Source organism: Amborella trichopoda, chromosome 9 (genome assembly GCF_054954075.1).
Source record: "Amborella trichopoda isolate Santa Cruz 75 chromosome 9, AtrichopodaSantaCruz75HAP2 v2.0, whole genome shotgun sequence".
NCBI classification, from domain to species: Eukaryota; Viridiplantae; Streptophyta; class Magnoliopsida; order Amborellales; family Amborellaceae; genus Amborella; species Amborella trichopoda.
Genome location: NC_142344.1, coordinates 53,559,838 through 53,587,396, shown reverse-complemented (window position 1 = coordinate 53,587,396; position 27,559 = coordinate 53,559,838). Strand labels below are relative to the sequence as shown.

Sequence of the window (27,559 nt, the reverse complement as noted above, 5' to 3'; positions counted from 1 at the left end):
TGCTGCCCATATGATCAATAGATGCCTACACTTGTTCTCGATGGAGCTCACTGATGTAGGGAATTTGAAGGAGAACAGAACAGCAATTATTCAGGCCAAAACACACGTAACAATAGAAGAAACTTAGGGTTTCTTCCACAAACCCTACATAGGGCTTCAAAATCTTGTTTAAGGAGCTTTTCTTTCTTTTTCTCTAAAACAAACCACGTGAATGAACACTCAAGGGCCCCACACACCTCTTAAATAATATTTATTAATTGTTTAAGGACATTAAATGCTCATTCAAATGAATATAATGACCCAAAATCCCCAACTTAATCACAAAATTCATAATGACAGTTTTATCCTTGATAAAACAAAATATTCCATAAACACTTGAAGTACTTTTCTAAACAACGCCTTAAAATCCTAAAAAAATTGGAACCCTTCAAAAAAATTAAAAACCCTAAAAATAAAACCTGAAATTAAAATTAAAATTTAAATATCTATCCTTTAAAACTAAATAAAAACTAAAATAATTTTGCCTTGCACCAATCTCCCATGGTTGAAGAAAACTCGTCTTAAGTTTTGAAGTAGACAAATTGTGGTTTATGAATTGACCACACCTCTCTTGTGCTACTCTGATTCCAATGCTCTAATTCTCTTGAATACTCCACCACTTCGACATCTTTGAGACCTTCAAAGGCCATGATTTTGATCAGTTCTCCGATTGTCGTCTCTCCAATTTCTTCATGACCAAGATCCTCTTCTGAAACATCTTCATCTTCATCTTGATCCTTATCATAGTTTGGATCTCCTAAGAGATCTTGTTGTTCATTTGCGCATGTGTCAAAGTTTGGTCGCAAAGCCCAATCTACAACCTGCTGATTTTGGATACAACCTGAATTACAATCAAGAATGTCCTCCTTCAAATCGAAAATCTTAGAGTGATGTCCTCTACGTCTAGGTCTTTTATCACTTTCCATTTCACATGACTCTTCACACGAAGTATAGCAATGAAAGGGTTATTTTGAGATCTTCTTGGGTTGAAAGATCACCGTCCTGCCCACGCAAACTGCTGGACTTGTTGTTTAAAATCCCAAATTTCTTCCTGTCCGAGATCATGAATATGGTCTACAAAAGCGCCCCCTTCATTCTCACTGGCATTAGGCTCACCAAAATCACAAACTATAGGCAGAGAATCAACAAAAATCTCGTTGGAATCAGCAAGATCTAGCTGAATTTGGCAAAACTTGCACTGAGATCAGCAAAGTTTTAGCTGAAATCAACAAGCCTTGCCCCAAAGTCAGTAAATCCTAGACTTGATTGTAGTTTATTGACCTTGTTGTTGAAGAAAACCTGAGCTTTGATACCAAATTGATGTAGGGAATTTAAAGGAAAACATAAACCAGCAATAATTCAAGCCAAACACATGCAAGTAGAAGAAACCTAGAGTTCTTCCTCATACTAAACCTAGGGCTTCAATAGCCAAGAGCTTTTTTTTTTCTCTTAAACAAACCACGTGAATCACCACGCAACTGCCCTACGCACCTCTTAAATAATGTTCATTTACTTGTTCAAGGACATTAAATGTACATACAATGAATAAAATGACCAAACTTCCTAACTTAATCAAAAAATTTGTAATGATTGTTTTATCCCTGATAAAACAAAATATTCCATAAACACTACTTTTCTAAATAACTTCTAAAAATATTCAAAACCTAGAACCCCAAGAAAATAAAAACCTAAAAAGTAAATCCTAAAATTAAAACTAAAATATACATCATTTGAAATTAAATAAATTCAAAATAAGAACAATATTGTCTTCGATCACTTACCCTTTCAAATTTCTCCACCATGCACTTCCTACGTTTTTCTCTTCCACCAAAAAGCTTCGATTGTATATGCTCTGTGCATATCCTAGGGCCTGCTAGAAATAAATTAGAAACCCTAATCTCATACATATATGTTCCCAGGATACTTGAACTCTCAAGAATGATACATGTGTTATTGTCCCATGACTGAGAGGAAATATATCTCAGGAGATTTTACCTTCTCTAAGACATTATCCAAACTTGTAAATTCTAGAATGCCTTCCTAGCCTTTCCAGACATTATCTAAAAACAACCACCAAGTTTTACCGAGTCAACCAATTGGAAAGAGAGGGGTTTCTGGCAAAAGATTCCTAGGGCGCCCCACACCCCACAGCAAGTGGGCCTCCCCACATGTGGGCACTTGGTCATTCGACCCCAAGCAGGTCACAAATATTTTTAAATACCCAAAAGAATTTTTTAATCCCCTCTAAGTACTTTTTAAAATGATTCATAAATATCTCATACTGAAAATACAATTATTTTTTATTAAAAAATTATTATGCAAAAATAAAATATGTAATGCACTTTAAAAATTCATTTTTGTGATTAGTAAAGTTTCTAAAACATAAGCAAATATGATTAAAAGATAAAACATAAAGGGAACATACATAGGTCTAGTATGCGGATTAGAAATTCCCCCCGAGGACAAGCCATGTATCACATAGATATATGTATACACTATAGCAATGGTGTAGGAGGTCTCTCTTCAGTAGATGTACATGTCTTATCCTAACGGGTCACTTCCCATAGATGCAACTATCTTATGTACATGTTATTTGATGGTAATAATGAAGATTTCGGCCCTTGCTCTCACAATCCACCAACCACAAACAGGAGACCGGCCACCTCTTACCTAACCATCCTGGGTATCTCTCCGACCTCAGCAATGGTTAACCTTACAAACCCTCCACGGTTGCGCCTTATGCCCAAGGCTAAACGGCTATAGACTTGACTTCAAGGCCTAGACCACACAACCTAGGTGAGTCAAAAGGCACTACAAAGCGTGCCTCATTAGTGCAATACGGACACCAAATAGACACAATATCACGATCGTTATAGTTTTCTACATGTGTTCAAGGCCTATGAAGGTTATGCAAATAAAAATTGGGGCTTTTAATTTTGTGTTTTATATTCTTTTAATTTTAGAACATGTGTTATTTAAGATTATAATTTTCTGAACGGTTATTTTTGTCTTCTTAAGTTGTAGAGTTTTAAAAGGTAGAATAGTAAATTCTTTATGGGAGTTTTTTAAAATAAATTTTCATGAAGATATAGTTTCTATTTTTGTGGGGGGCTGAAGTTGTTATCTCTTAATAGGTTTAAGGATAATGAAAGGAAAAATAAAGAAAGAGATGAGGAAGGGAAGTTAGAGAGAGAATACATCGGAAAAGTAAGTAGAGAGAGAAGGAGAAAATAGTAAGAGAGAGATAAATGTGTTTTTTATTTATTTTATTTTTTATTATTTCAATTGCAGTTAAAGGGAAAATTTCCCTTCATTGTAGAGAGCAGAGAATTGGATGTCAATAAAAAAATTGAATATTGAGAAAAGATCTTTTTGGAGTGGACTCTCATGCAAACCCAAAGAGGGGGTATATTCTCTCATCCTTAATTCTTAATTTTATTTTAATTATTTCTTTCCTCCATTCTCCCTCCATCAATTGCTATTAGAGCAAGTACGATCCAGCTATTGCAATGCCACCGAAAGCAAATCTTGCTATAGAGGATCACTTGGGATAAATTTTAGAAAATTTGACCGAAATTGTGGAGGATGCTCGAACTGAAGTTTGTGAAATGAATCAGTAGTTGCAACGGTTGGAAAATACTATTATTCGAAAAGAGGGTTCTCACAATCATAAAGATCCAACGCCAGATTTTGTCGCAAAGATGAATGGAGGCCCATGACTAACTACGGGGCCGATCCTAAATGTGACGATCACATTGTGATGCAAGAACCACGATCTGAGGAGCATCTACATGATCTTGGTATTCAGCTCCATCTTCTCAAATTTTATGAGGAACTTGGAAAAAAAAAAAATCACAATTGAGCTCAAGATCCCAGTGTTCTACTTAAAGATGAGCAAAATATATATTTATGAAGAAGTTTATTGAAGAAAAAGTGTCGAAGAGAATGGTGGGACTGCATCACCAACTTTTGAGAAGGCCTCTAAAAGATTTGAGTTTTATAAGCTCGACACCAAGCTTCTCCCAACCTGGGGAGAATGATACAAATAAAAATCAAGTTCTTTTAATTTTTATTTTAGAAAGGCTTTATTTGAGATTTTAGTTTTATTTAAGATTATTATTATTTTCTTTAGTTGTAGAGATTTAAAGGATAGAGTAGTAAATTATCCATGGGAGTTCGTTAGGATAGATTTTTAAGAGATATACTATCTATTTTTGGGGAATGAGTTGTTTACGGTGTGGATAGGATTACTTGTTGAGTGACTCTCTTACAGGCCTTGAGAGAGGGTATAATCTCTCACCCTTTATTTTTATTTTTATTTTAATTATTTCTTTCCTCCATTCTCCCTCCATTAGTTGGTATTGGAGCAAGTAAGATCCAGCTATTGCACTGTCATTGAAAGCTAATCCTACTATAGAGGATTTCCTCGAACAAATTTTACAAAATTTGACCAAAGTCGTGGAGGATGTTTGAACTGCAGTTCGTAAATGAATCAGTAGTTGCAACGGTTGGAGAAAACTATTATTCGAAAAGAGGGTGCTCACAAGCATTAGGATCAGACATCATATTTTGTCATAGAGATGAATCGAGGCCAACGACTAACTACGGCTGCTGATCTTGAATGTGACGATCACAGTGTGATGCAAGAACCACGATCTGGGGAGCATCTACATGATCTTGGTATTCAACACAATCGTCCCAAGTTTTATGAGGAAAAAGTATTTTATGAATCAGATTGTTGAAGAAAAAGTGTTAAGGCTCATGGTTGGACTACATCATCAATTATTCGATAATAATTGGCTCTGAAGGATGTAAGCTCGAGGTCGAGCTTCTCCCAACCCCGGAAGAATAATGCAAATAAAAATCGGGATTGTTTAATTGTTTGTTTTATATTTTTTAAAAATTTTAAAAAGGTGTTATTTGAGATTTTAACTTCCTTATTGGATATTTTTGTCATCTTTAGTAGCAAAACTTTAAAGGGTATAATAATAAATCCTTTATGGGAGTTTCTTAAGATAGGTTTTCATGAGGATACAGTTTCTATTGGGTGAAGGTTGAGGTTGTTATCTCTTAATGGGTTGATAAGAAAAACCAAAAAAAGAGATGAGGAAGAGAAGTTAGAGAGAAAAGAAATAGTAAAAGTAGGTAGAGAGATAAGGAGAAAATCTTAGGAGAGAGATACATGCGTTTTCTATTTATTTTATTTTTTATTATTTCAATTGTATTTAAAGGGAAATGTCCCTTCTTTGTAGAGAGAAGAGAATTGAATGTGAGTATAGAATTTGGATCTTGTGAAAAGATCTCTATGGGGTAGACTCCCTTGCAAACCCAAAGAGAGGGTACATCCTCCCCCTTTATTCTTATTTTTATTTTACTTATTTCTTCCCTCCTTTCTTCCTCCATCAGAAGGCCACATACCCCAATAGTGAACAGCGGTGTGGCGAAGGATAGGGCTAAGAAGAGGGGGTAACTATTGGTGTAGTTAAAACAACGTTTGAAAATTCGGCCGCCCGACCGCCTAGGTGAAAAAATTCTAAAAATGCCTAGGCGCAATCTGGGCGGGGTTATTATGCGCCATGTCTCTGGGCGCCGCCTAGGCACTATTGTCTGGGCACCTGCCTAGGTGCTGCCCTGTGGCAACTTGCGGGCGGGTGGGTGAAAAAAATCGATGAGAGTAAAAAATGTAATTTTTCCCCTTAAATAAAGGGGGGGACGGGTTATAGGGGGTATTCTAAACCCCCAATTGAAACTCCGTGGCCTATAGGGAGAGAAAAACCCCCCAAAAACCACTTTTTGTGATTTATCGAAAGATCGATAAATTTTTTATTTTTTTGATTTCTTCCCAAAACGAAGGCTATAGTTCGTGGGTAGATTTGGGGCTTCTAGTAGTTGATTTTGAAAACTTTTGGCAACCCAATAGATGAGGTTTGCACCGACATCGATTTGATTTTGATATTTTTAAAGTAGTATCACTCTTTTGTGATTTATTGAAAGATCAATAATTTTTTTATTTTTTCGATTTCTTCTCAAAATGACTTGATGTATTTGTTTTTTTATTTTGCCTTGTTGACTTCGCGTGTGACTGTAGCGTTGATTCGTTTCTAGTATGGACTTCTAGTTTCCTACAATGACATTTGGGATTTCAAGCATTTTAATGTCTTACAAGTTACAATCTCTTTGAGACTTGTATGATTGTCTCATCCACAAATATGTTATATGATTGTACTCATTATAGTATTGTATTGTTGTACTATTATCTTTTCGTCTATTTCATGATCACGAGGAGTTTGGGGCTCCAAAATTGCCCTAAAATCTCCCAAAGGCTTTAAACCATGCCCTAAGAACTCCCCTACTTTTTATGTTCGGGGTGGGGAGGTTTGGATTTTGGTGAGAGCACCCTGTCTCAGAGCGCCCGCCAAGGCAGCCAGGCACCCAAACCGCCTAGGCACCCGAATCCATCGTTTTGAACAATGAGCTAAAAGAACCGCTTTTAGCATTTCTTAGATTTGTTTTTTTATGGTTGAATGGGCTTTAGAAGTCATATATTAGTTTTATATTTAGATTTTTGCGCACGGTTTATTCATGTTCATTTTGGACTTAATTATTTCGCAAGTTTAGGTTACGATGGATTAGAGGGAATAGAAGTAATAGGGAGCTAGGATTTTCTAAAGATATTTGGGGTTTGATAAGTTGGTTTGTATAGCAATTTCAAGGGGGGGAAAGGGGGGACACTTACTTTCAAATATATATTTTGTATTTGGAGCTATTGGTGCCCTTGTTTAATGGTTGGTTCCATCTCTAGCCACTGCAAAAATTTGTGTAAGCCTGATTTCTTCCATGCCATAATATTTATTCTTCCAATACTTAAATATCAAGGACTATGCGCAGTTTTACCCTAGTTACTCCAATATTTCCCTTGTGTTGTGTGTTAACATTTTGCCAAGCCTTGTGTCAACAAGTGTAGACACGGAACTAACACTTTGACCCAGCGTTCTAAAAAACGTCGAGTCGAACCGGACTCGCCCGGTTCGACTCGAAAATAGTAAAAAAGGAACCGGATCGCCCTTAAATCGGAAATCGTCCGGTTCTAGAGAGAACCGGACGATTCTGTACAGTGAATCGCCGATTCACTGTACGGAATCGGCGAGTCCGAACAGTGAATCGGCGATTCCGTACGGATTTTTTTTTTTTTTTTCTTTTTTTTTTTGGTAATCCATGATCGAATTTTTTGGTTTTTTGTAACCCATAATAGAATTTTTTGTAATCCATGATCGAAATGTTTGTTTTCTTTTCTTGTAATCCATGATCGAATTTTTTGTTTTTTTTTTTTTTTTTGTAACCCATGATAGAATTTTTTGTAATCCATGATCGAATGTTTTGTAATATATGATCGAAATGTTTGTTTTTTTTTTGTAATCCATGATCGAAATGTTTGTTTGTTTTTTTTTAATCCATGATTGAATTTTTTGTTTTTTGCTTTTTTTGTAACCCATGATAGAGTTTTTTGTAATCCATGATTGAATTTTTTGTAATCCATGATCGAACTATTTTTTTCTTTTTTTGTAATCCACGATTGAATTTTTTGTTTTTTTTGTTTGTTTTTTTTTGTAATCCATGATCAAATTTTATGTAATCCATGATCGAATTTTATGTAATCCATGATCGAATTTTATGTAATCCATGATTGAATTTTTTGAAAATTTGTGATTTTTTTTGTTTAATCCATGATCGAATTTTTTTTTGTAATCCATGATAGAATTTTTTGAAAATTTGTGATTTTTTTTTTAATCCATGATCGATTTTTTTGAAAATTTGTTTTTTTTTTTTTTAATCCATATTATTCAAAGAGAAAACGAGAGAGATGATGATTCTGAGGTCACCCTATCCCAGCCATATTATTCACATATCGAGTCCCAACAGCAACAGTGTAGGGATGAGCACGAAATACTGTAAATTAAATGCTGAATGGCGGTTCATGCAGGGAAAGAACATATCAATATTCGCATATTCATTCAAAAACATGAAAATTCTTAATGGAGTACCCTCATTTTTTATTGAATTCCTAAAAACCAATATTTATAATGAATTTTAATAATTTTTTCGGATTTTTTTGAAGCTTTATTCTGACCGATTCACCCGATTCCGATCCGGATCGCCGATTCGCCGATCCGGATCGCCGATTCGCCGATCCGGATCGGTTTTTGAAAAGCCCGATCCGGGTCACCGATCCGGTTTTTAAACCATTGCTAGTTTGACCATATATGTCAAGTGATTTTTGTGTTTGTTAGTACATATCAATGTGTTCTTTTTTTTAATTTTTTTAACATTTTGCCAAGCCTTGTGTCAACAAGTGTAGAAACGGAACTAACACTTTGACCATATATGTCAAGTGATTTTTGTGTTTGTTAGTACATATCAATGTGTTCTTTTTTTTAATTTTTTTATTTCTTTTTTGCGTACTGAAAGTAGCACGTGTCTCCTAGGAGACACATATCAAGATGTTATATAGATGTATCTAGCATATTTGTACAATAAAAGACAAACACTCCATCAGGTAGAGTGGACATATGTTCTTACTCTTCTGAGTTCAAGCGCCATAGTGAACAATGCTTTCAATGTGGCTCAATTTTTTAATATGCTTAGTAGGAAGTTCAGGCTACGTGGCTTGATTTTTTTACTATGAAATTTTGCTCAAGTATTTTGATACTTTTTATTAGAAATTCAGGATATATGGCATAAATTTTTATTTTTTTTTGAGAAAAGTTCAATTTTGTTTTGCTATAAAGGGTTGGAGTACAATTTTGGGTTAATCCGAGAGTATCCACTAGACGGGTGTCTCGCTAAAAAATAGGTCAACCGACCTTGTACAAAAATGGGCTTATAGATCTGCTCGATTACAATAGATTTACAATGAGGTTACAAAAAATGGGCTTATGGATTTGCCCGTTTACAAAGAGAAGTTCTACTACGTGTACCCTCTATGGTCCAGACCAAAAAAGGAGATGGACCGGGTTTGGTCTTCTACTTGGGCCCTAGCCCCATCCTTTGCCAGGAGGTCAGCGAACTCGTTTGACGTCCTCGAGGTATGCTTCCAAAAGACGACCATATCCCTGCAAATGAAAGCAATCTCATCAAAGATCGAAGCGAGGTACCATGGAGGTGTGGATCTCCCGATTGCCCATGAAATAATATCACGTGCATCTCCCTCCACTAACAGATTATGGCCCCAAGACTGATTGAAGCTTTTAAGGCCCAACAGCAAGGCCAAAGCTTTGGCATACTGAGAATCTTCAAGGCCTAGGTGCTCTAAGTATATAAACAGGATTTTGCGATGATGGTCTCTGAAGACACCGCTAGCACCTGCAGGGCCGGGGTTCCCTAGAGAGCAACCATCGAAATTGAGGTTAATGGTTCCTTTTTGATGTGGTTGCCAATTGCATGTTCTTTGCGCCTTCTGTGGTTGGTGGTATAGGATGTTTTCCCATTGGCTTAGGAAAGTGTTCACATAAATACCCGAAAAGATCCTTTGGTTGGATGCCCAGAAAGTACCTAAGGACGTAACCTTGTGAAAAAGTAATCAGCCTTGAGTATAATCCCCTTGGAATATCCTAGCGTTACTTTCTATCCAGATCACCCAAACAGTGGCTGTCACAGCAGCCTTCCATAAGGTTCGTCCAGCCTTCGACCAATGTGAAGAATGGTTCGAAGATATTAGCTCCTTCACCGTCGGAGGCATAACCCATTGGAAACCGAACAGTTGCAATATTTGGCCCCAAAGATCATGGGCTCGGTTACAATGAATGAAGAGGTGAGGATTTCATTCTTCCTCGCACGAACACATAGCACATCTGTTCGGGATCAGAATCCCTTTCTTTTGAAGCTAGTCAACTGTAAGTACCCTTTGAGAACCCGCTATCAAGTTAAAAGTCTGCACTTTGGGGTGATAGTGGACCAGACCTTGGATAATACCGATGAAGGATTAAGAGGGAAGGTGTGGGGTTGGGTAAGTCTTTTGTAAAAGGAAGCCACCGAGAAAATTCCAGAGGGAGAAAGAGACCATACCAACGAGTCCCTCCCTTGTGGTGAGATGAAAGAACGATGCAAAACTGCCAAAGAGAGAGAAAGTCGTTGCCTTCCTCGTTAGAGAGGTTTCTTTTGAACGAAGGGTTCCACACTCTTCGGCCTCCCGCCAGCACCATTTCCTCAACGATGGTAGAATCTTTGTTAGAGCCAATGGAGTAAAGGGATGGAAAGAGGTCCCTTAGTGGAGTGTGTCCGAGCCAAAGATCTGACCAGAAGCGCACTCTTGTTCCTTCTCTTGGATAATACCTGATGAACTTTTTGAAAAGTGAGAGGGAAGAGGTGAAAGACTTCCACGCTTCTGAAACCTTGTTCATAGGTCTCCTCTTGGCACCCAAGTTCCTTCAGAAATCTTGTATTTACAACGTAAGATCTGAGCCCAGAGGGAATCAGTCTAAGTTGCCAGACGCCACCACCATTTTCCAAACAAGGCCAAGTTATGTTTTCTTAGGATCCTGATCCCTAGACCTCTTGGTGTTTGGGTAAGCATACCTTATCCCAAGAGATTAAATGGTATTTTGTTCTCTCAGCCTGTCCTGACTAAAGAAAATTCCTCATTAGTTGTTCTAACCGGTTTGCCACTAAGATTGGCATTTGGAAGAGGGACATGAGGTATACCATGGCATTGGCAAGGGTTGCTTTGATCAAAGTGGTTCGGCCAGCCTGAGAAACATATATCTCTTTCCATCGAGCCATACGCCTATCAATCTTATCTATCACATGTGACCAATGTCTCTTTTTAGGTTTTCCCAATCCTAGAGGAAGACCAAGGTAGGTTATGGGAAGATCCTCAACTTTGCATTCCCAATTTGGTATAAGCTCTCTAATTTCAGTGTTGGCGAGTGCTACCCCCATCATTTTTTATTTTTCCATGTTGACCTTGAAACCTGTAGCCACTTGGAAACATTTGAGATAAAGCCTAAAATTATAAGTTTCATATGAAGAAGCGTCTAAGAATACCAATATGTCATCTACGTATTGCAGATGAGACATTGTAGGGCCTCGGTAAGAGGTATTGAAGCCCGTGAGGAGACCTGCCTAATACAGATGGGAGATAGATCGGTTGAAGACTTCTGCTGTAATAGTGTAGCCCCCTCGAGGAAGGGAAGAAACCTTTTAGGGTTCCATTAACGAGGATCGAGAAGTGAGGATGAGAATAGAAACCTCTCATCCATTTTCTCCAGTGGTCTCGGAACCCCATTCTTGCCATAGACTAATCTAGTATGGACCAATCAACATGGTCATACACTTTCTCCCAGTCTATCTTAAAGATAAGACCAAGTTTTTTGGACAAATGCCTAGAGTGAATACGCTCGTGTGCTACTAAAGCTCCATCTGGGATTTGTCTATCTTTGATGAAGGCAGCTGTGACAGTGAGATGCTAGAGGGAAGGACTTGTTGTAGTCTTGAAGCCAGTACCTTAGCCAGAATTTTGTAGGAGGAGTTGAGCAAACTGATTAGGCGAAAGTCCTTAAGCTCCTCAGCCCCTTCAACCTTGGGGACTAAGGCAATAAATGTAGCGTTGATGGCTTTGTGGAGAATTTCCAAATGGAAAAATTCCTCGAAGAAGCTCATGAAGTCTGGGTGAAAGGTTTCGCAAAAGATTTTAAAGGGTGTTATGGGGAACCCATTCAGACCGAGGGCTTTATCTTTGGCTAAGTCATCTAAAGCTTTCAGAATTTCCTCTTCCCAAAAAGGTCGCTCAAGCCAAAGAGCCCGGTCTTCCGTAAGAGTTAGAAAATCAAGATCAGTCATTTTAGGTCTAGGACTCAAAGGGGCAGTGTAAAGGGTCTGCAATAGTTTAAAATAGCTGATTCGATTTCCCCAGGCTGTACCAGATAACAATTATTTGACTTGATAGTCGAAATAGTATTGTCACTTCTGCAACAATTAGCTATCCGGCGCAAGAAGCATGTGTTTGGTCCCCTGCTTTTAGCCAATTTACTCCAGATCTTTGGACCCAGTACAATTCTTCTTTTTTAAGGGTGGAGAAGTATTCTAGCTTAGTTTGGGTTCTCAAATTCGATTCGAAGTCTGTCAGAGGTCTGCACTCCTCAATACAGTCAAGGTCTTGGATGGAGCTAAGTAGAGAGGATTTGATATGTGAGTAATTCCCAGGGATGGACTTATTGCAGGTCTTTAGGGAGGCTTTGAGAAGTTGAATTTTGGTTTGGAGCCTATAACCTGCTCTTCTCGAAACCTGACCAGAGAAAGAGTTCCACTAGATGGGAATCAGAGTGGAAAGAGACTTTTCTTCAAGCCAGGCCAATTCAAATTTGAAGGGTTTCGATCCTCTTATGATTGCTTGGGTGTTTAGAAGGATAGGGCAACGATCAGAGGTGGGTTTAGGCAGTGCCATGGCGTGAGAACCCAAAAGAGTTCCTCCCAGTTCAAAGATAGGAGGAACCTATCAAAGTTTAGAGAGATAAGGTTGGGGGGAGTGATTGGACCAAGTAAAGCGGTTTCCTTGGAGCAGGATGTCTAGGAGTTCATTTCAAAAAATGAAGTTCGAGAAGTCCGTCATTCCCTGGGAGATGGTAGAATTGGAAGTTTCTCTCATGAGACCATCTCGTGATGTTGAAATCTCCACCCAAACACCATACAGGGTGGAGTAGGACAGCCACATAGTCCAATTTTGTCCAGAGACATGGTCGGAGAGAAGCTGAGCAGTTGTCATAAATGGTCGAGAATTTCTATAAGAAGCTGTCAAAAGTACGTGAAAGAAGAACGGTAATGGAGAACTCCCCTATATGGGAGAAAAGGAGGAGGTGATCTAAGGTTCCAGATCACCCATATACCCCCTTAAGCCTCATCCACAGGTTGAGCGACCCACTGGCAAGGCCTTTTACCCCAGACCTGACAAATAAGATGAAGAGTGGGCTCGGGTAGTTTAGTTTCCAGGCAAGAATAGCAGAAGTGTGTTTTGAGGTCAAGTCCTTGATTGCCTCCCTTTTGGATGAGTGTCCCAAACCTCTTATGTTCCAAGTACGGATCTTCGTGGTTTGGGGGTGGGAGTTGAGGAAGAGGCTAATCTCGTAGACCTCCTCAAGGAGGGAGCGGAGGTAGGGGATGGGAAACCTTGTAAAGGACAACCTTCGTAGGAGATAGAGAACAGATTGAGTAGCTCCCTTTGTCCTTTAAAACTCACCTTCAGTGGGCTCTAAGCGTCTGCAAGAAGGAAACGGTGTGCCAATCCTTCAGGGCCTTCATGCTGGAACCCCATAATCCGATATATAACCTTTATTCTCTCCAAATCTCTGTCGTTCCCATCCCCGTCAACCCCCTCAGCGTTGTCACTCGCGAAGGAAGAGAGATGGGCGTGCTAGGTCCCTCGGGCGACTCCATGTCCAGCTCGAAAGGAGGGAGGGGAAGATGGTTGGTAGGGTAAAGGTCAAGAGGTAAGGTAGGGAGAGGTTCAAAGATAGTGGGTAATGAGGAGGTAGAGGGAGGGTCAAGAGAAGAAGAGGGGGGGTGGGGGGGGGGGGGGGGCAGAGGGAGGGAAGGGAGTAAATGAATGGAGGGAAGGAAGGCAGGACGTGATAATTTGGAGAGGCTCAACTAGATATTAATATTGTTAATATGAAATTCAACTCTATTTTTAAGTAGAAGTTCAAGCTTTATGGCTGAACATTTAATAATAAAGACTTGCTAGCCCCGAGTTTGGAACCCATGACCTTTTCAAGGTGGCTAGTAAGGTCTAACACCTCATCAGCAGCGTTTATGTATACCTGATATGAAAATAATTATTATTAGTGTAAAGTATTATTTGATATAAAAAAAATGTAAAACAATAATCCTAAGAGTTTCAATCTCCAATCCCTTTCATAAGGGGGCAATCTATAATCTATTTTACTATTGCAAAAACAGTAATTGGCTGTAGAAAAGTATATAAGCTTATTTATATAATCAATTCATCGTCATCAGAGCCTTATTCCAACTATTTGGGGTCGACTACACGAATCTGGTTTCGTCATTCCACTCTATCAAGGGCCATACCCTCAATCAAACCATGAGTCACCAAATCCCGTCTTACTACTTCCATCTACGTCCCTTTAGGCCTTCCATTTTCCCTTTTAGAGCCGTCTACTTAAACCAAATCACCCCTCTTAACTAGTGTTGTTCTAAGTCGATGTTGCAAATGGGCAAACCACCTAAGTCTACATTTCCTCATCTTATCACCTATTGAAGCTAACCCTTAAGTTCCCTCGGGAAGTATTCATTTCAAATTCTATCATTTCTTCTCTTGCCACTCATCCATCTCAACATCCTCATCTCAACTACACTTATTCTATGAATATGTTGTTTCTTAACCGCCCAGCATTTTGTCTAATAAAGCATGGTCTTACAGCCGTCGTATATAACTTCTCCTTCAGATTCGTTGGTATGCAACGATCACATAAGACTCCAAAGCATTTCTCCACTTCATCCACCTAGCTCTGATTCTATGTGCAGCATCTTCTTTAATCTCTCCATTCTCATGGATTATCGACCCAAGATATTGAAAATTATCTCTTTTAAGTACTTTTTTGTCATCAATCTTAACTAATTTCTCGTTTCTATCCTATTATTACTAAACGTACAGAGCATATCTTCTGTCTTAGTCTAGCTAATTTAAAAACACTTATATTCTAAAGCATCCCTCCAAAGTTGTAGCTCTGCATTGATGTTGACTCTAGTCACATCAATTAAGGCTATGTCATCCGAAAACAACATACACCACAGTACTTCATCCTGTAAATGCCTAGTTAACTCATCGATAACCAAAACAAAGAGATATGGGTTCAATGCTAACCCCTGATATAGGCCTACTGTTACTGAAAACTCATTTGTCTCTCCAATAGTTGTTCGTACACAAGTAATCCCTGGTACATATCTTCACCATGTCAATATATCCTCTAAAGATACTTTTCTTTTCCAACACCTACCAAAATAACTCTTTAAGTACCCTATCATATGCTTTCTCTAAATCAATAAAAACCATGTGAAGGCCTTTTCTCGTCTCCCTAAACTTCTCAATTAATTGCTTAAGCAGGAAAATAGCCTCAATGATTGACGACCCAGACATAAAACAAGACTAATTGTTTGATATACATGTTTTATGTCGCAGTCGTTGCTCAATCACTCTTTCCAATAGCTTCATAATGTACACCTCAATGTGTCTCCTTTTTCTTGTAATTAGATACCACAGTATTTTTTCTCTATTCGTCTGGCATTTGTTTTGTTTTCTAAATATTGTTGAACGGCTTGGTCAAACACAATATGTCAATCTCTTCCATACACTTCCAAACCTTTATTGGTATACCATCTGGCCCTAAAGCCTTTCCTACGTTCACCTTTCTCAAAGCTTATATCATTTCAGATAACCTAATGGTCCTAATCCAATGAATATCGATGACCTCTAACCTCATTTATGTCAAAGAGTCCTAATACCGTGCTCCTAGAGTGATCTTCATTTAATAATTTTTGAAAATAAACTCTCCACCTTTCATTGACCTCGTCATCTTTCACTAAGACCCTTTAATCCTCACTCTTAATGCAATTAACATGATCTGGATACATATAGTTACTCTCTTTTTTGACAGTTTGAAGACATCTTTTTCACCTTCTCTCGTCCCCAATTTATTGTATGGACTATCATATGCTTTAAGCTTAACCTAACTATTTTCTTTTATAACCTATTTTTGGTTATCGCACATTTTGTATAAACGTGCCATGTTGCATTGGCTTTTTTAGACAAAGCACTAGACACTCCTTGTACATGATAGACACAGGACCCATATTGTGCCTATTTAACAACACTTGTGTCAATTGAGATCAGAGTGGGGCTTACTAGAGCATTCTGATTTGTGGTTCGCAAAAGTTGTCGCGGACAATCTCTTGCAGATGAAGATGGTTTTGACCAATCCTGACAAAGGGACCAACCATCACCAAGTTGCACACAGAGTAGATTGACTAATGCATGATGATTAGTTAATACAACAAGGTGGAAGGATATTCCCCAGCTGTGGGTGACTTCGGAACTCTAATTTTGTAATCTCTTACAATGTTAATACAAGTTAACCTTTCCTCAAAAAAAACAAGGTGGAAGGATATGGGGGATCAGATATGAAGAAAACCAAGTTGATTTTAATATGAGAAAATCTAGCATCAATCTACCTCATCAACAAGGGGCTCAAACACTACTTGGTTTCCATTGTTATTATGGAGAATCTTTATTTTCATCATCCTTTTCAAAAACTGGCAGTCATAAATCAGGAATCACCACCAATATATGATGTATACCAAGACGATGATTTTGATTTCACCAAAAAGCTTAGTGTAGTTGAATTTTGAAAATGAATTTATAATGGTAAATTTGTAGAGAATACGAAGATGGTTAACTTAGATTTGTTCATATCAATTAATCCATCTGAATATATAAATCCATTACTTGAGGCACTTTCACTACCATTTAGCAAGCAAGGCGAAAAAAGAAAAAGCAGGAAGGAAACAATAATAACAAGATGCAACCCATCCAACTTCAAAACTCAAGGACGAGTTTCCTCCAAGATTGATGCAATCACACTAGGGGCAAATTAGCATTTCCTCTTTGGCGCCTACTTTATGTGTTGAGGTTTTCGTTAGGGTGATTTATGGATATCTGGAAGTCACGTACTTGATTCAAATTCCTATTATCCTGTGTTTATTTTGGGTTATCATGAGTCGTGATTATTTAGAAAACTTAAGACAACAAGTGGTGGTGATTAGAAGTAACAAGGGCATAGAATTTTTGTAGATATTTTTACGGTTTTAAGGATGGTTTTAGGAATGGTTTTTCAGAGAGAAATTGGGGATTTTTCCTTTGGAATATAATTTTGTATTTGGAAGCTTCCAGTGATATTGTTCGATGGTGGACTTCCTTCCCAAGCAATTTTGCGCAGATTTTATGTTTGTTGGTTTGATTTTTGCATTCTTAGATATTCTTTTCAATAATCAAATATCAAGGCCAGCATGACATACCTCCAGTAAGTAGCTGGATACTACCATCTACCATCCTTAATAGCACATACGGATCTGCTATGGACGCTGATGATACAGTTGACGCCTCGGAGTTTGAAGTTGAGTCAGTACTAGAATGACCAAAGGGAAGATCTTGTGTCATATAAGCACCATCAAGAATACGAGCACCTCGCACATAGATTTGGACAACACGCCGCCTAGAAAAACAACAGAGTCAAAATAAAACTCATCATGGCATGAAATAACGGTACTCTTAAATTCCACCCACTTCTGTACTAGTAGAAAACATTAAGCTTCCAATGTTTTGTGATCACCCCCAATTGTTATTTCCTTAGGGGTTTGTAACAGACAGCTGGCTCTAAGTAAAAACATGCAAATTAAACAAATTACAGATATCAGCATTCTATTATATTATAAAACTAGGGGACGACAAAGCCAACTTGAAGCACAAAATGCTTAGAAACCATGGAAACGAAGGTTTATTCAACTTAAAAACCAGAAAAGAAAAAAGACAGAATTGGGTAAAACAGGATTCTCCGAAAAGATGTAATACAATTCATCAAGAAGGGCCAAAATGTTGATAATGCATTTCATTATAACAATCCCTTCCTGTTCTTCAGCCTCATAGATCACAGTGAACTCATATGTTGGAATTCGATGATCACTGTCTCATCAATAGATTAGATAAACAAATAGAGGAATATGAGAGAGGAACAAAGCTGTTACAATAAATAAACTATACATTCCACACTAGAACGCTAATCAGCATTCCTTACACACAATAACCAGAGCAAAATTCACACAGCTGCATTGTTTCTTCCCCCTGGGTAATTTTGAATTTGCATTCCAAAATAGAACAGAGCAGACCACAATATAGTTACTAATTCTAAATTTGGATACACGTACATTTGGAAGTAAGATAATGGCTAATGAGAAAAAAAAGACTAGGTGCCAATATAGAAATAACTAGGCGATTTCACCCTAGTTAGAAGGGCAGAGTCCAGCATGGAAGGTGTCCAATAATATAAGTAATTCCATTGCCAACAATTTCAAAGTAAACCTTTGTTAAGGTATTATAAGCACGGATTCAATCCAAAAAGACAAACAGCTTCAAGGCATTGAACTAAGCCTTACTTCCAGTGTTTCAAAAGCGCTAGGCAGCACCTATGCGGGTTCCCAAAACCTTGGTGGCATAGTTGAAAGAAAAAAGATAGAATTTTTTAGAATTTTGATATTCTATAATCTATCCATAATCCATATTTAATATTTAATGAGGAATTGAGGAGAAGTCGAGAAGAGAATTTTGATAATCCATAAGACCATAATCCATATTTTTATACCATGTTAAAACAATAAACCATACAAGCATTACACTGATAGTCTGATACACACAAAAGTTAGATAGTAGAAACTAGAAGGTAGAAACAAAAAATAAGAAAAAGAAAATATATAGTCTAGGACACAATAGTTAACACTCAACAGTCAACACCAAGAGTTAAGCACTCAAGCGTCTTCAACTCTTCATTCTTCAATCATCATCGTCATCTTCATAAGGAATAATGCAAGCCTCATCTCCCTCCATCATCATCAAAGTCATCTCCGTCCTCAACGTAATGCTTGTCCTCCTCTATTTCTTCTGAATCTGCCCCTTCCTCCTCCTCTTCTTCTACATCTATTTTCGGTTCTTTTAAATTCAGAAATTGTCTAATCTCATCCTAAATAGCTTCAAGAACCTTTTTACAAGAAGCAACATTTCTTTTAATATCGGCAAGATGTTTCTCGAATCGGTTAATACCCCCACTAGTATCGTTTTCACAAAAATCACACCTTATACAATTTTTATAGTTTGGTTTCGGGTTATGACCAAACTTCCAACCCAGATCACTTCTAGTAGAACCAGAAATAGATCTATTCAAATGACAAGGATTTTGTTCTTGTTTTTGTTTTACAGAACTCATATATTGCTTAATCTCCTCACGTATAGCTTCAGAAACATTTTTAAAAGGGGCAACATCCCCCTTAATAACGACAAGATGTTTCTTAAACCGGTTTATGCCCCTTTTGTGTCTTTTTCACAATAATTGCATCTAATGCAATTTTTTTCATTTTGATTCAGGTTATATCCATATTTCCAACCCGGATCTCCACTTCGACTAGATCCTGAAGAAGACATCTCAAAATAAAACATGAAATCTAGAAAATAAAGTTTTGCACTTACTTTAATTGCTCGAATTCCAAACTTCCACCTTTGCGATGTTTTCTGGTGCTAAAATATTCAAAAACACCCTCTAATAGGATTAAACAAACTCCAACACTAAATCTAATCAACCTGGGTGATGTTATTCCGTAACTTTGAGAAATACTTCGATCCCATGAAAATCACAAAAACTAGTTTTTTTAGGTTTTTTTCTCTCAAAAATGGATTCTTGTGGGTTTAGGTTTGAAAGCTTTCATTTTTCAAACAAACTCAATAGAATATAAAAAAAAGTCATTTCCGCCCCTGGGCGGAGCGCAAACCCTGAGCAGCCGCTTAGAGCTGAGCCCTGAGCGCCCACTTAGGCGAGTGTCGTACCGCCTAGGTGGCCGCCTAGGCACCACTGCCTAATTTTGGCGCCTAGGCCTAGACGATGCACCCAAGCCTTCTGGACTACCTTGGCGCTAGGCGATCCGTGTTTTGAAACAATGCTTACTTCCTGACCATTTAAACAAAAAGTTTTAAGTGTCATTATGCAAATGATAATAAGGATTCAATCTGAAAAGGCAAATAGCTTCAACGCATTGGACTAAGACTTACTTCCTAACCATTGACCAAAAGTTTTAAGTGTTATTATGCAAATGATAATACACAGTATGCATCATGAAAACAAAAACGAAACCAACTTGAAATTGCAATTAACCCCATATGAGATCAAACGTATTCATATCAAAGAATCAACAATGTATCCCAATAAAAATGAAATTGAACATGATATCTAATAAAACACTAGGAGACAACACTTTTTAATGAACAGTAGAGAATCATTTCACCTGCCAAACAGATTGCCAGCGACAATGGTGCTCCCCTGGACATAGTAATCAACACTTTCTGTGACTTCTCCTAAAAGATCAGCTGTTTCAAGGACCTATACATTTGTCATACCACCGAAGAGAAGATGTAAGCTAATCAAACCAATGCAGTACTTCTGCAACAATTTCGTATGAGAGACAGAATAACAATACGGTCAGATCAAAATCAATTAGCTGACACTGTTTCAATTTGGTTGATCAACATAATTAGAATTTATAAACATTGTATCTTTAGACCAAGGTTTGAAAAAACGGATCGATGACCCGGATTGTCCATCCAAAAACCACGTCGGATCGACCGATCAGCGATCAGGATTGGAGAATCGGCAAGAGCTTGCCTCAAATGTTTTTTAAAAATAACTAAAAATCATTATAAATAATGTTATTTGGGTTTTTAAAAAAAATAGGGGCAATAAATTATGGATTTTTATTATCTTGCAAAATTAAGTGAATAGTGAGATACCGTTTCGTGCTTGAATGCCTGTCGATCACATTTTGGTTGTGTTTCTGCCCATTATTTCATGGGGTTTTTCTCTCTCTCTCTAAAGATGAAGAGGGAGGAAATGTTGGTTGTATTTCATTATTTCATGTTATGTTTTGGAACAAAGTTTCTTTTTTTAAATAAACAACCTCAATCTCAATTTATTAAATTATTTCCAAAGTCTCAGCACATGCTTACAATTACAAAAAAAAACATATCCAAATAGCAACAAAACCTTTCCACTTTTAACCTTAACACCATAGAAAGAAAGTACTGCCCTATCGACATTGTTGTTGTCGGCAAGGGCAAGGCAAAAGACAAGGAAGCACGCCATTACCAGGCATTTCAACCACTAGGAGGTAAATGGAAGGGGAAGTCATCACCAGTCAAGAATCAACAGAGAAAAGAAGCATCCCTTGCTGCTATCGACATGTAATGAACCTCAGAGAAATCGTGGAATTTTCAGTTCATTTTTTATAGGTTATAAAGGAATGTATAAATAGGATGCAGCAAAGTACATATTCCCCATAAAATCTAGTATAACAAAACACAAGTTACTGGAGGCATACCATTGTTCGAGACTCCAGGCTGATGATCAAATACGCATGAAACTCATCACCTTCTGCCGCAACTTTAGAAGAATCGGTTGAATGGCTGCGTGGATTTTTGTGGTAGACGGTCCAAATTCCTTTGACTCCAGTAAGCTCAACCTGCACAAAATTTCTTAAAGTTAAACATAAAAAAAACAAACAACTGGATAAATAAACTTTCTAGAGCTTTTCAATATAATATCACAAACTAGGTAACAAAAATATAATCAAATCACGTAGGACATAAACAAGTACAGCTCAACTGATCAACCTAAATATCGGCTCCTATCTTAGCACCACTAAGGTGCATAAAGGCAAACAGACCTCAGTAACCAATTCAGGACGGATAGATTGTTGAAGTAGACAAAGAGCGCCATTCTTTCCATGACCAGAACAGCTCACCTGAAAACAAACAATAGGGTAAAATTGTTCCCTCCAGTTACTCAGTTTGTCACGACTTATGATGAATGGATGCATGAAAAAGCACCAGTACAAGATATGCAACACAACCCTTTCAATAGGAGAAGCATCCAAATAATTCTCAAGGGCGCCTGGTGCCAAAGCGGCGCCTAGTACCTCAGGCACTCAAAGGTGTGAGATATATACACATTTTTGCATATATCTGCTGTCCATATGCACATATATGCCTATATACATGTTAAATATGTACATTTATGCATTTATATGTATTCTAAGATATACAAATATATGCGCATGAATGTTGAAGCACGTTCAAATCACTGAAAATTTTGCTTCTTTGAATAACTCAAATAGTGAGGGAAAAAAATACACAAGTACACAGTGTATTAGTGACTTGGTGTCCATCCAATATACAAATACATAGTACATTAGTGATTTAGTGTTCATACACCATAAACTCTATAGTCCATACTTCGTACATTCATACACATCACCGATGAGATTAAAGACCAATACAAAATGATGTTGTACAAAATATGCTATACAAATTAAAAGAAAAAGATGTTTAATTATTCAATTTTTTGATGATTTATCGTCAATATTTCAGTTGCCTAACAAGCTTAGAATCACCCAAAAGTCTTCCAAGAACCTCATTTGGACACTAAAATTAATTGCAATAAGATATATGGTAAGATTTTGGATGATCCTACGTACTTCTCAAAACTTTCGTGTTCCAAAAAAATCACAAAATCCATCAATTTTGGGTGTTTCTTGGGCATAAGAAGATCTCTTTTTGCCTTGGGGGGTCAGAATACCACCCACTTTTCATGGGTCAAAATGACCAAAATGGTCCTCTCCATTTTTATGTATGATCCTAGGCACCTGCCCAGGACTGGACACTGGGAGCCTGCCTGGGCAGGAGCCCAAGAACTTCGCCCTAGGAAGGCCCGCCCAAGCCTAGGCAAGGCGGCCTATGGCCCCTGGGCACCCAGGCAGCCACCTAGGTGCTGGACGGGCTGTTTTTGAAACAATAAAAATAAATAAACTGAATTCAGCATAATAACAAAAACTTATGAACCTCAATATTTGATGCAAATATCATTTATTATCAAAAGGAGAGCAATATACAGCAGAGAGGATTGCATAACCAACCAATTCATAGTTACTTTGCTTGGCAACTCCTGAAGCATTTGGATCAGCATTGATCCTCAGGCCATAAGAGAAGTCTTTCAATGGACCAACATTTAATAAAGAATCTCTCACTGCAAATGAAAAGGATTTCTGCTGCACATAAACCAAATACAATTGAGAAAAATCACAAAAGAAAAAACCTGGAGAAAACACGACACCATCACGAACCAAATGATGCAAAGGCGATCAATGTTGATATTTCATGCAAAAGCCTAAAACACTGCATCTAATCACCATCAAGATACTCATCAGATTCATAAAATTCCCAATAGTGAATTATTAACTCAAAATCCTAGCAACCTCGAGTTTATTGGTCAAAAACAGAGGATACCTAGAATTCTTTTTTTTTTTTTTTTGAAATACCTAGATTTAAGGATGTCCAAAACCAGCAACTTTTGTCATAAATCATGACCATTTCCTGATTAGCTAGAGACAAGATAAATATGGAGATAAATGCATGAAGGGCAATTGTCTTGCATATTTAAATGAAAGACACTACATTATGACATAGCTGACCGCAAATAATTGGGATAAGGCTTGGGCGATGATGATGACATTACACTATTGACATTTTGTACTAGAAGATCACAATTGTATAAGATATTATGATTAAAAACACATCAATTATTTTGTTACATACAGTATAAATAAAGTTTCTCACTCTATGAAAACCAAACTGTCAGATGAAGATCACCAAATCAAATGAACAGTGAACAAAATTGACAATATGTGGATATTGGTATGAAAATCCACAACGATAACCGCTCAATCATAACAGTAAAGAGATAAATAAAATTTTCCCCATGAGAATCCATTAAACTGAAGAACGCAGAGAGTTCACTGAATCTACAGAGCTCATTCAATCTTGAAACAAACATCAGGATTTATTTCAATAATCAAAACAACATAAAATTTAAAAATCTGCACTATCAAATATTCATAGATTTTGCTGCATGATAATACTACTGTTCCTCAATGCCAGAAGCACCACCACTCTCATTGCAAATTGAAATGGGGCTCCAAAAATATAAACTACTAAATGCAAGACAAAATAAATCCAAAATAAGAAGCATACCAGACCTGCGCAGGATCTAAGTTATTTGGAGCCGAAACGTACAGAGAAAGCTCCTCATTTACATCTTGTGAAACATCAGATGATGCCCTACGTAACCTCTTCGCCGCAGGAGCATCCCCCTCAATTTCTACACCCTATCATGAAAAAAGAAGTTGAAGAAAAGAGGCATCCAAAACTAAGACATTTTCCTATGCAAAACAAAATCAACAAAAAGAAAAAAAAGAACTTGGTGAACACAGTTGCACAGATGCACCAGGCGGCTAGACTTCTAAGAAAAACATAGAAGCGACAAAGATCAAGTTTGCGACAAGGTGCATTCATATTCAGCCAATATGGCAAAGGATTATGCTGACAGTGACATATGTTACACAAACTTTCTTGAGGCAGCTATAATGATCATCTCCAAAGCCTAACATCACAATCCCAGCTTTAGCAAGCATCTTAATACCAAAATTCATATCTCAACTGAAAGAATAAACCAATTCTCCAGAATGCATTCCCATAAATGTCTTACCAAACAACAATATTAAATTTTAGATTATAGATATGGTCGAATTGTGAACCTGAGGAAATTTCAGACCATATTTGTGAAACTAGCTTCTGAAAACTACCCAAACTTTTTCGTGAATACCCATGTTTGCCGAAGTAGTTACCATTTCATTCGCTTTGTATTACATGAACCACATTTATTGTGTTAAATTTTTAAGCACAGATAGAAAATCATCACAAATTTCAATTAACCTAGGACTAGGTGAATATCACCTTCTAAATCTATCTAAAGATGTTCATGGGGGAAACCATGAACCTCCACCTGTACAACCTTTTAAGAAGGACCAGAGCGTCTACCCAGACGTTGAGTCAATTGTACATAGATGGACTAAAAAAGCAATCGACCACAAAACTTGCTTCTTACGAAATGCTTCCACACCATTACATCCAAGTTGCCTGTTGAGCATCCATCACATTTAACTTCCTCTACTCTTGAATGTTAGGATTATCAATCCTCGATAGTCTCTACACACTCTGAACTTGTGATCACATCCATTCATTCATCCCTATAACATATCTAATGTTTAAACACCCTGTCATGATTCTGGTAAGTGGTAACTGCACTGATGATTAATCATCTAACAATATCCATTAACCACTCATTCATTGCATTGCAAATTCGGGAAAATGTGGCGAATGTGTTCTAAGTTCTTCGCAAATCTATGAAGGAGGTGACAGAAAAAAATAAAAGGAAAATAATCAAAATGAGTGACAGCTCTCATAACATTTCACATCACAGGTTGATGTTACTGCTGAGAATGTAAAATAATAGATGAAGAAATGACAGAAATAAACTCATTCCCACAAAGAGAAATACTTGCAACCATTTTTGTAGACAGTAAATTTTGAACCTCCTCCCAGGAGTGGGCATAATAAGCAATATTATGAATGACAGCAGAAAAAGAAGCAATTTAATTTAAGTGCAGACCTCATCTTTTCCCTGTCTCGAAGTCAGAATTGATTGTGAAGCCCCAGAATTAAATTGAACTAGAAGGCTGTCTCCCAAACGGCTTCCAAGGAAGAAGAAGTGATTACTGATTGTTGTGATACCCTTTTCACATAAAAAGAAGGAAAGAATGCCAAAATTGTGGTCAACTGGATATTCTCAAAGGGCATATGTATAAGAAGTCACAGGGGGGGGGGGGGGGGGGGAAGTCAAATTCTGTTGAATCTAACTTATCAGCAAAACACAATTAAAAAAAGGTTTAGCATAAAGGAAGCTCAACACACCGATGTCAAGACTGAAGCTCTGGACTTGGAAAGTTCAAGTCGTTGCACAGTTCTGCAGGGGGGAAAAATATATATAGATCTCATAACACATGGATCCAAGCCCAATGGCAATATCAAGACATAAAAGCTGGACATCATGGATAATAATAAGAAAATAGGACATTTACAATGTGTATAATCCGGTTCTTACCTCCCATCATAAACCAAAGTGAGCAAGAGCAGTTCTCCAGTTTTTATTGAAAACAGGGCAACGTCATTTGACAGCCACGTTGCATGAGCTGCATCAAGCTCCACATTAACATTTGATCGTGGCATCTCTTGGCTGAAATGAACAAGACAAACTGAACCAGAATATTACAAAATAAACAAAGTCACATTAACAATAATTGGCATAAAATTAGCTTCGGATATCCATAGAAGAAGCACGGCATATCAAACAATATACTAAATTAAAAAATTATACAAACCATACCAAAGATGAATATAATAAGATAAAGGAAGTCTAACAAAATCTATCAGAACTTCCAAACCCAGAAGGGAATAAACATGTAAATTGATGGATCAGGAGAAGACCTGTTCTCCCCAGCAACCGCGAAATCGTTCAAAGCAAGAGCACATGACATTGACTGCCAAAGTAGGAACCCATCACAGAGGGATTAGACAAGAGAAATCGGAAAAGTTTGCAGCTTCAGATTCTTGGTATTAAAAAAAGATTAAAAAAAATGCTAACATTATAGGCCAGCAGAAAGGCACAAAATTTTTGACAAAGTAGTTTACCTGACTATGATAATGAATAGAATTGGCACATATCACAAGCACACCGCCAATTGGAGAAGGCACACTAAGGAGCTTATAAGCATCATGAGGAAGATTCTGATTGGAAAGTAAAAAAAAAAAACCATAAAAAATGATGAATTCTGTGATAATCACAAACATAGGCACAATTTGAGAACCTGAACGTACGAGTGATGAAACTAATACGGTTTATCCAAAGACTACTCCATAGATTCACAATGTGAAAGCAAAAGACATCCAACAAGAAGAACAAAAAAGGTACTTGGTCCCAATACGCCAGCTAAGAAATGCCAAGAGACGTGTTCGTAATTGTTTGCAGATCATTGTTATTCTTTCAAACCAATGCATTTTCTTACTGTTTTCCTTACCCATCCACATCTTAGTAATTGTACATATGCCTAATGGTAAAGTTGTCCAATTTTTTCACATTTATGTTTCTCTATTTAAGGTACAGAACCCCGAAGCATCACATAATTTTTACCAACCTTGCTTCTTCAATATTCACTCTCTCTCTCTTCTTCTCTCACTCTCTCTCTCTTCTTCTCCACTATTTGATGCTTTATTGCAGGAACTTGCATGGCTTCAAGCCAGATAGAGTTATCCCCGTGTTAGCACATCCTCATCAGTCTCTGAACAAAATTCTTGCTAAATAGGTGCTGCACATTTCTCAATACTAGGACCAGATTTTTATTTTCCCGATAAGAAATCATTTTAAATATTTTGTTTCTATAAAGGGTGCAGTTTGTATAGAGCCAAGGCTCTAAACAATCAAAGTAAAGTGCACCATCAAATAGTGTCGAGAAATGTGATTTCAATAGTGGAAATCTTTGTAATAGCTTTCAAATATATTTTCATTTTTAATTATAAAATTTAAAGCTTCAAAAATAGTGTAGATCGAGTTGATCTATGAAAACTTAAAAATCTTGAAAATTGACAGTCCAAAAATGCATTACAAGTTGCACTATTTCCAAAACTTGAAATCCATTTTTTCTCATGTCCACGCAACTTGATATCGAGATGATCAATTGAGGATATTTGGGCATC

General features: G+C 37.4%; 1 protein-coding gene across 10 annotated transcripts in view; it reads right to left on the bottom strand.

Moving 5' to 3' along the window:
• The window catches only part of CPSF160 (cleavage and polyadenylation specificity factor 160), a 68,166-nt gene that overhangs the window by 15,723 nt on the left and 24,884 nt on the right, over positions 1-27,559 (bottom strand). For 4 of the 10 annotated variants that reach the window (XR_016040382.1, XR_016040384.1, XR_016040383.1 and 1 more), the window contains exons 6-16: positions 26,498-26,593; positions 26,294-26,346; positions 25,911-26,042; positions 25,721-25,772; positions 25,419-25,541; positions 23,947-24,075; positions 22,828-22,959; positions 21,580-21,657; positions 21,235-21,375; positions 20,146-20,240; positions 17,119-17,315 (exon numbers count right to left, since the gene is read on the bottom strand). Coding sequence is in view for 6 of the 10 variants with exons in the window: in XM_020671837.2 (XP_020527496.1) it covers positions 17,119-17,315; positions 20,146-20,240; positions 21,235-21,375; positions 21,580-21,657; positions 22,828-22,959; positions 23,947-24,075; positions 25,419-25,541; positions 25,721-25,772; positions 25,911-26,042; positions 26,294-26,346; positions 26,498-26,593 (1,228 nt within the window). In the remaining 4 variants the exon portion in view is untranslated. Of the gene's footprint in view, positions 1-17,118; positions 17,316-20,145; positions 20,241-21,234; positions 21,376-21,579; positions 21,658-22,827; positions 22,960-23,941; positions 24,076-25,418; positions 25,542-25,720; positions 25,773-25,910; positions 26,062-26,293; positions 26,347-26,497; positions 26,594-27,559 lie in introns of all 10 variants that reach the window. The other 6 variants (XR_016040385.1, XM_006851752.4, XM_088846225.1 and 3 more) reach the window with 5 other exon arrangements.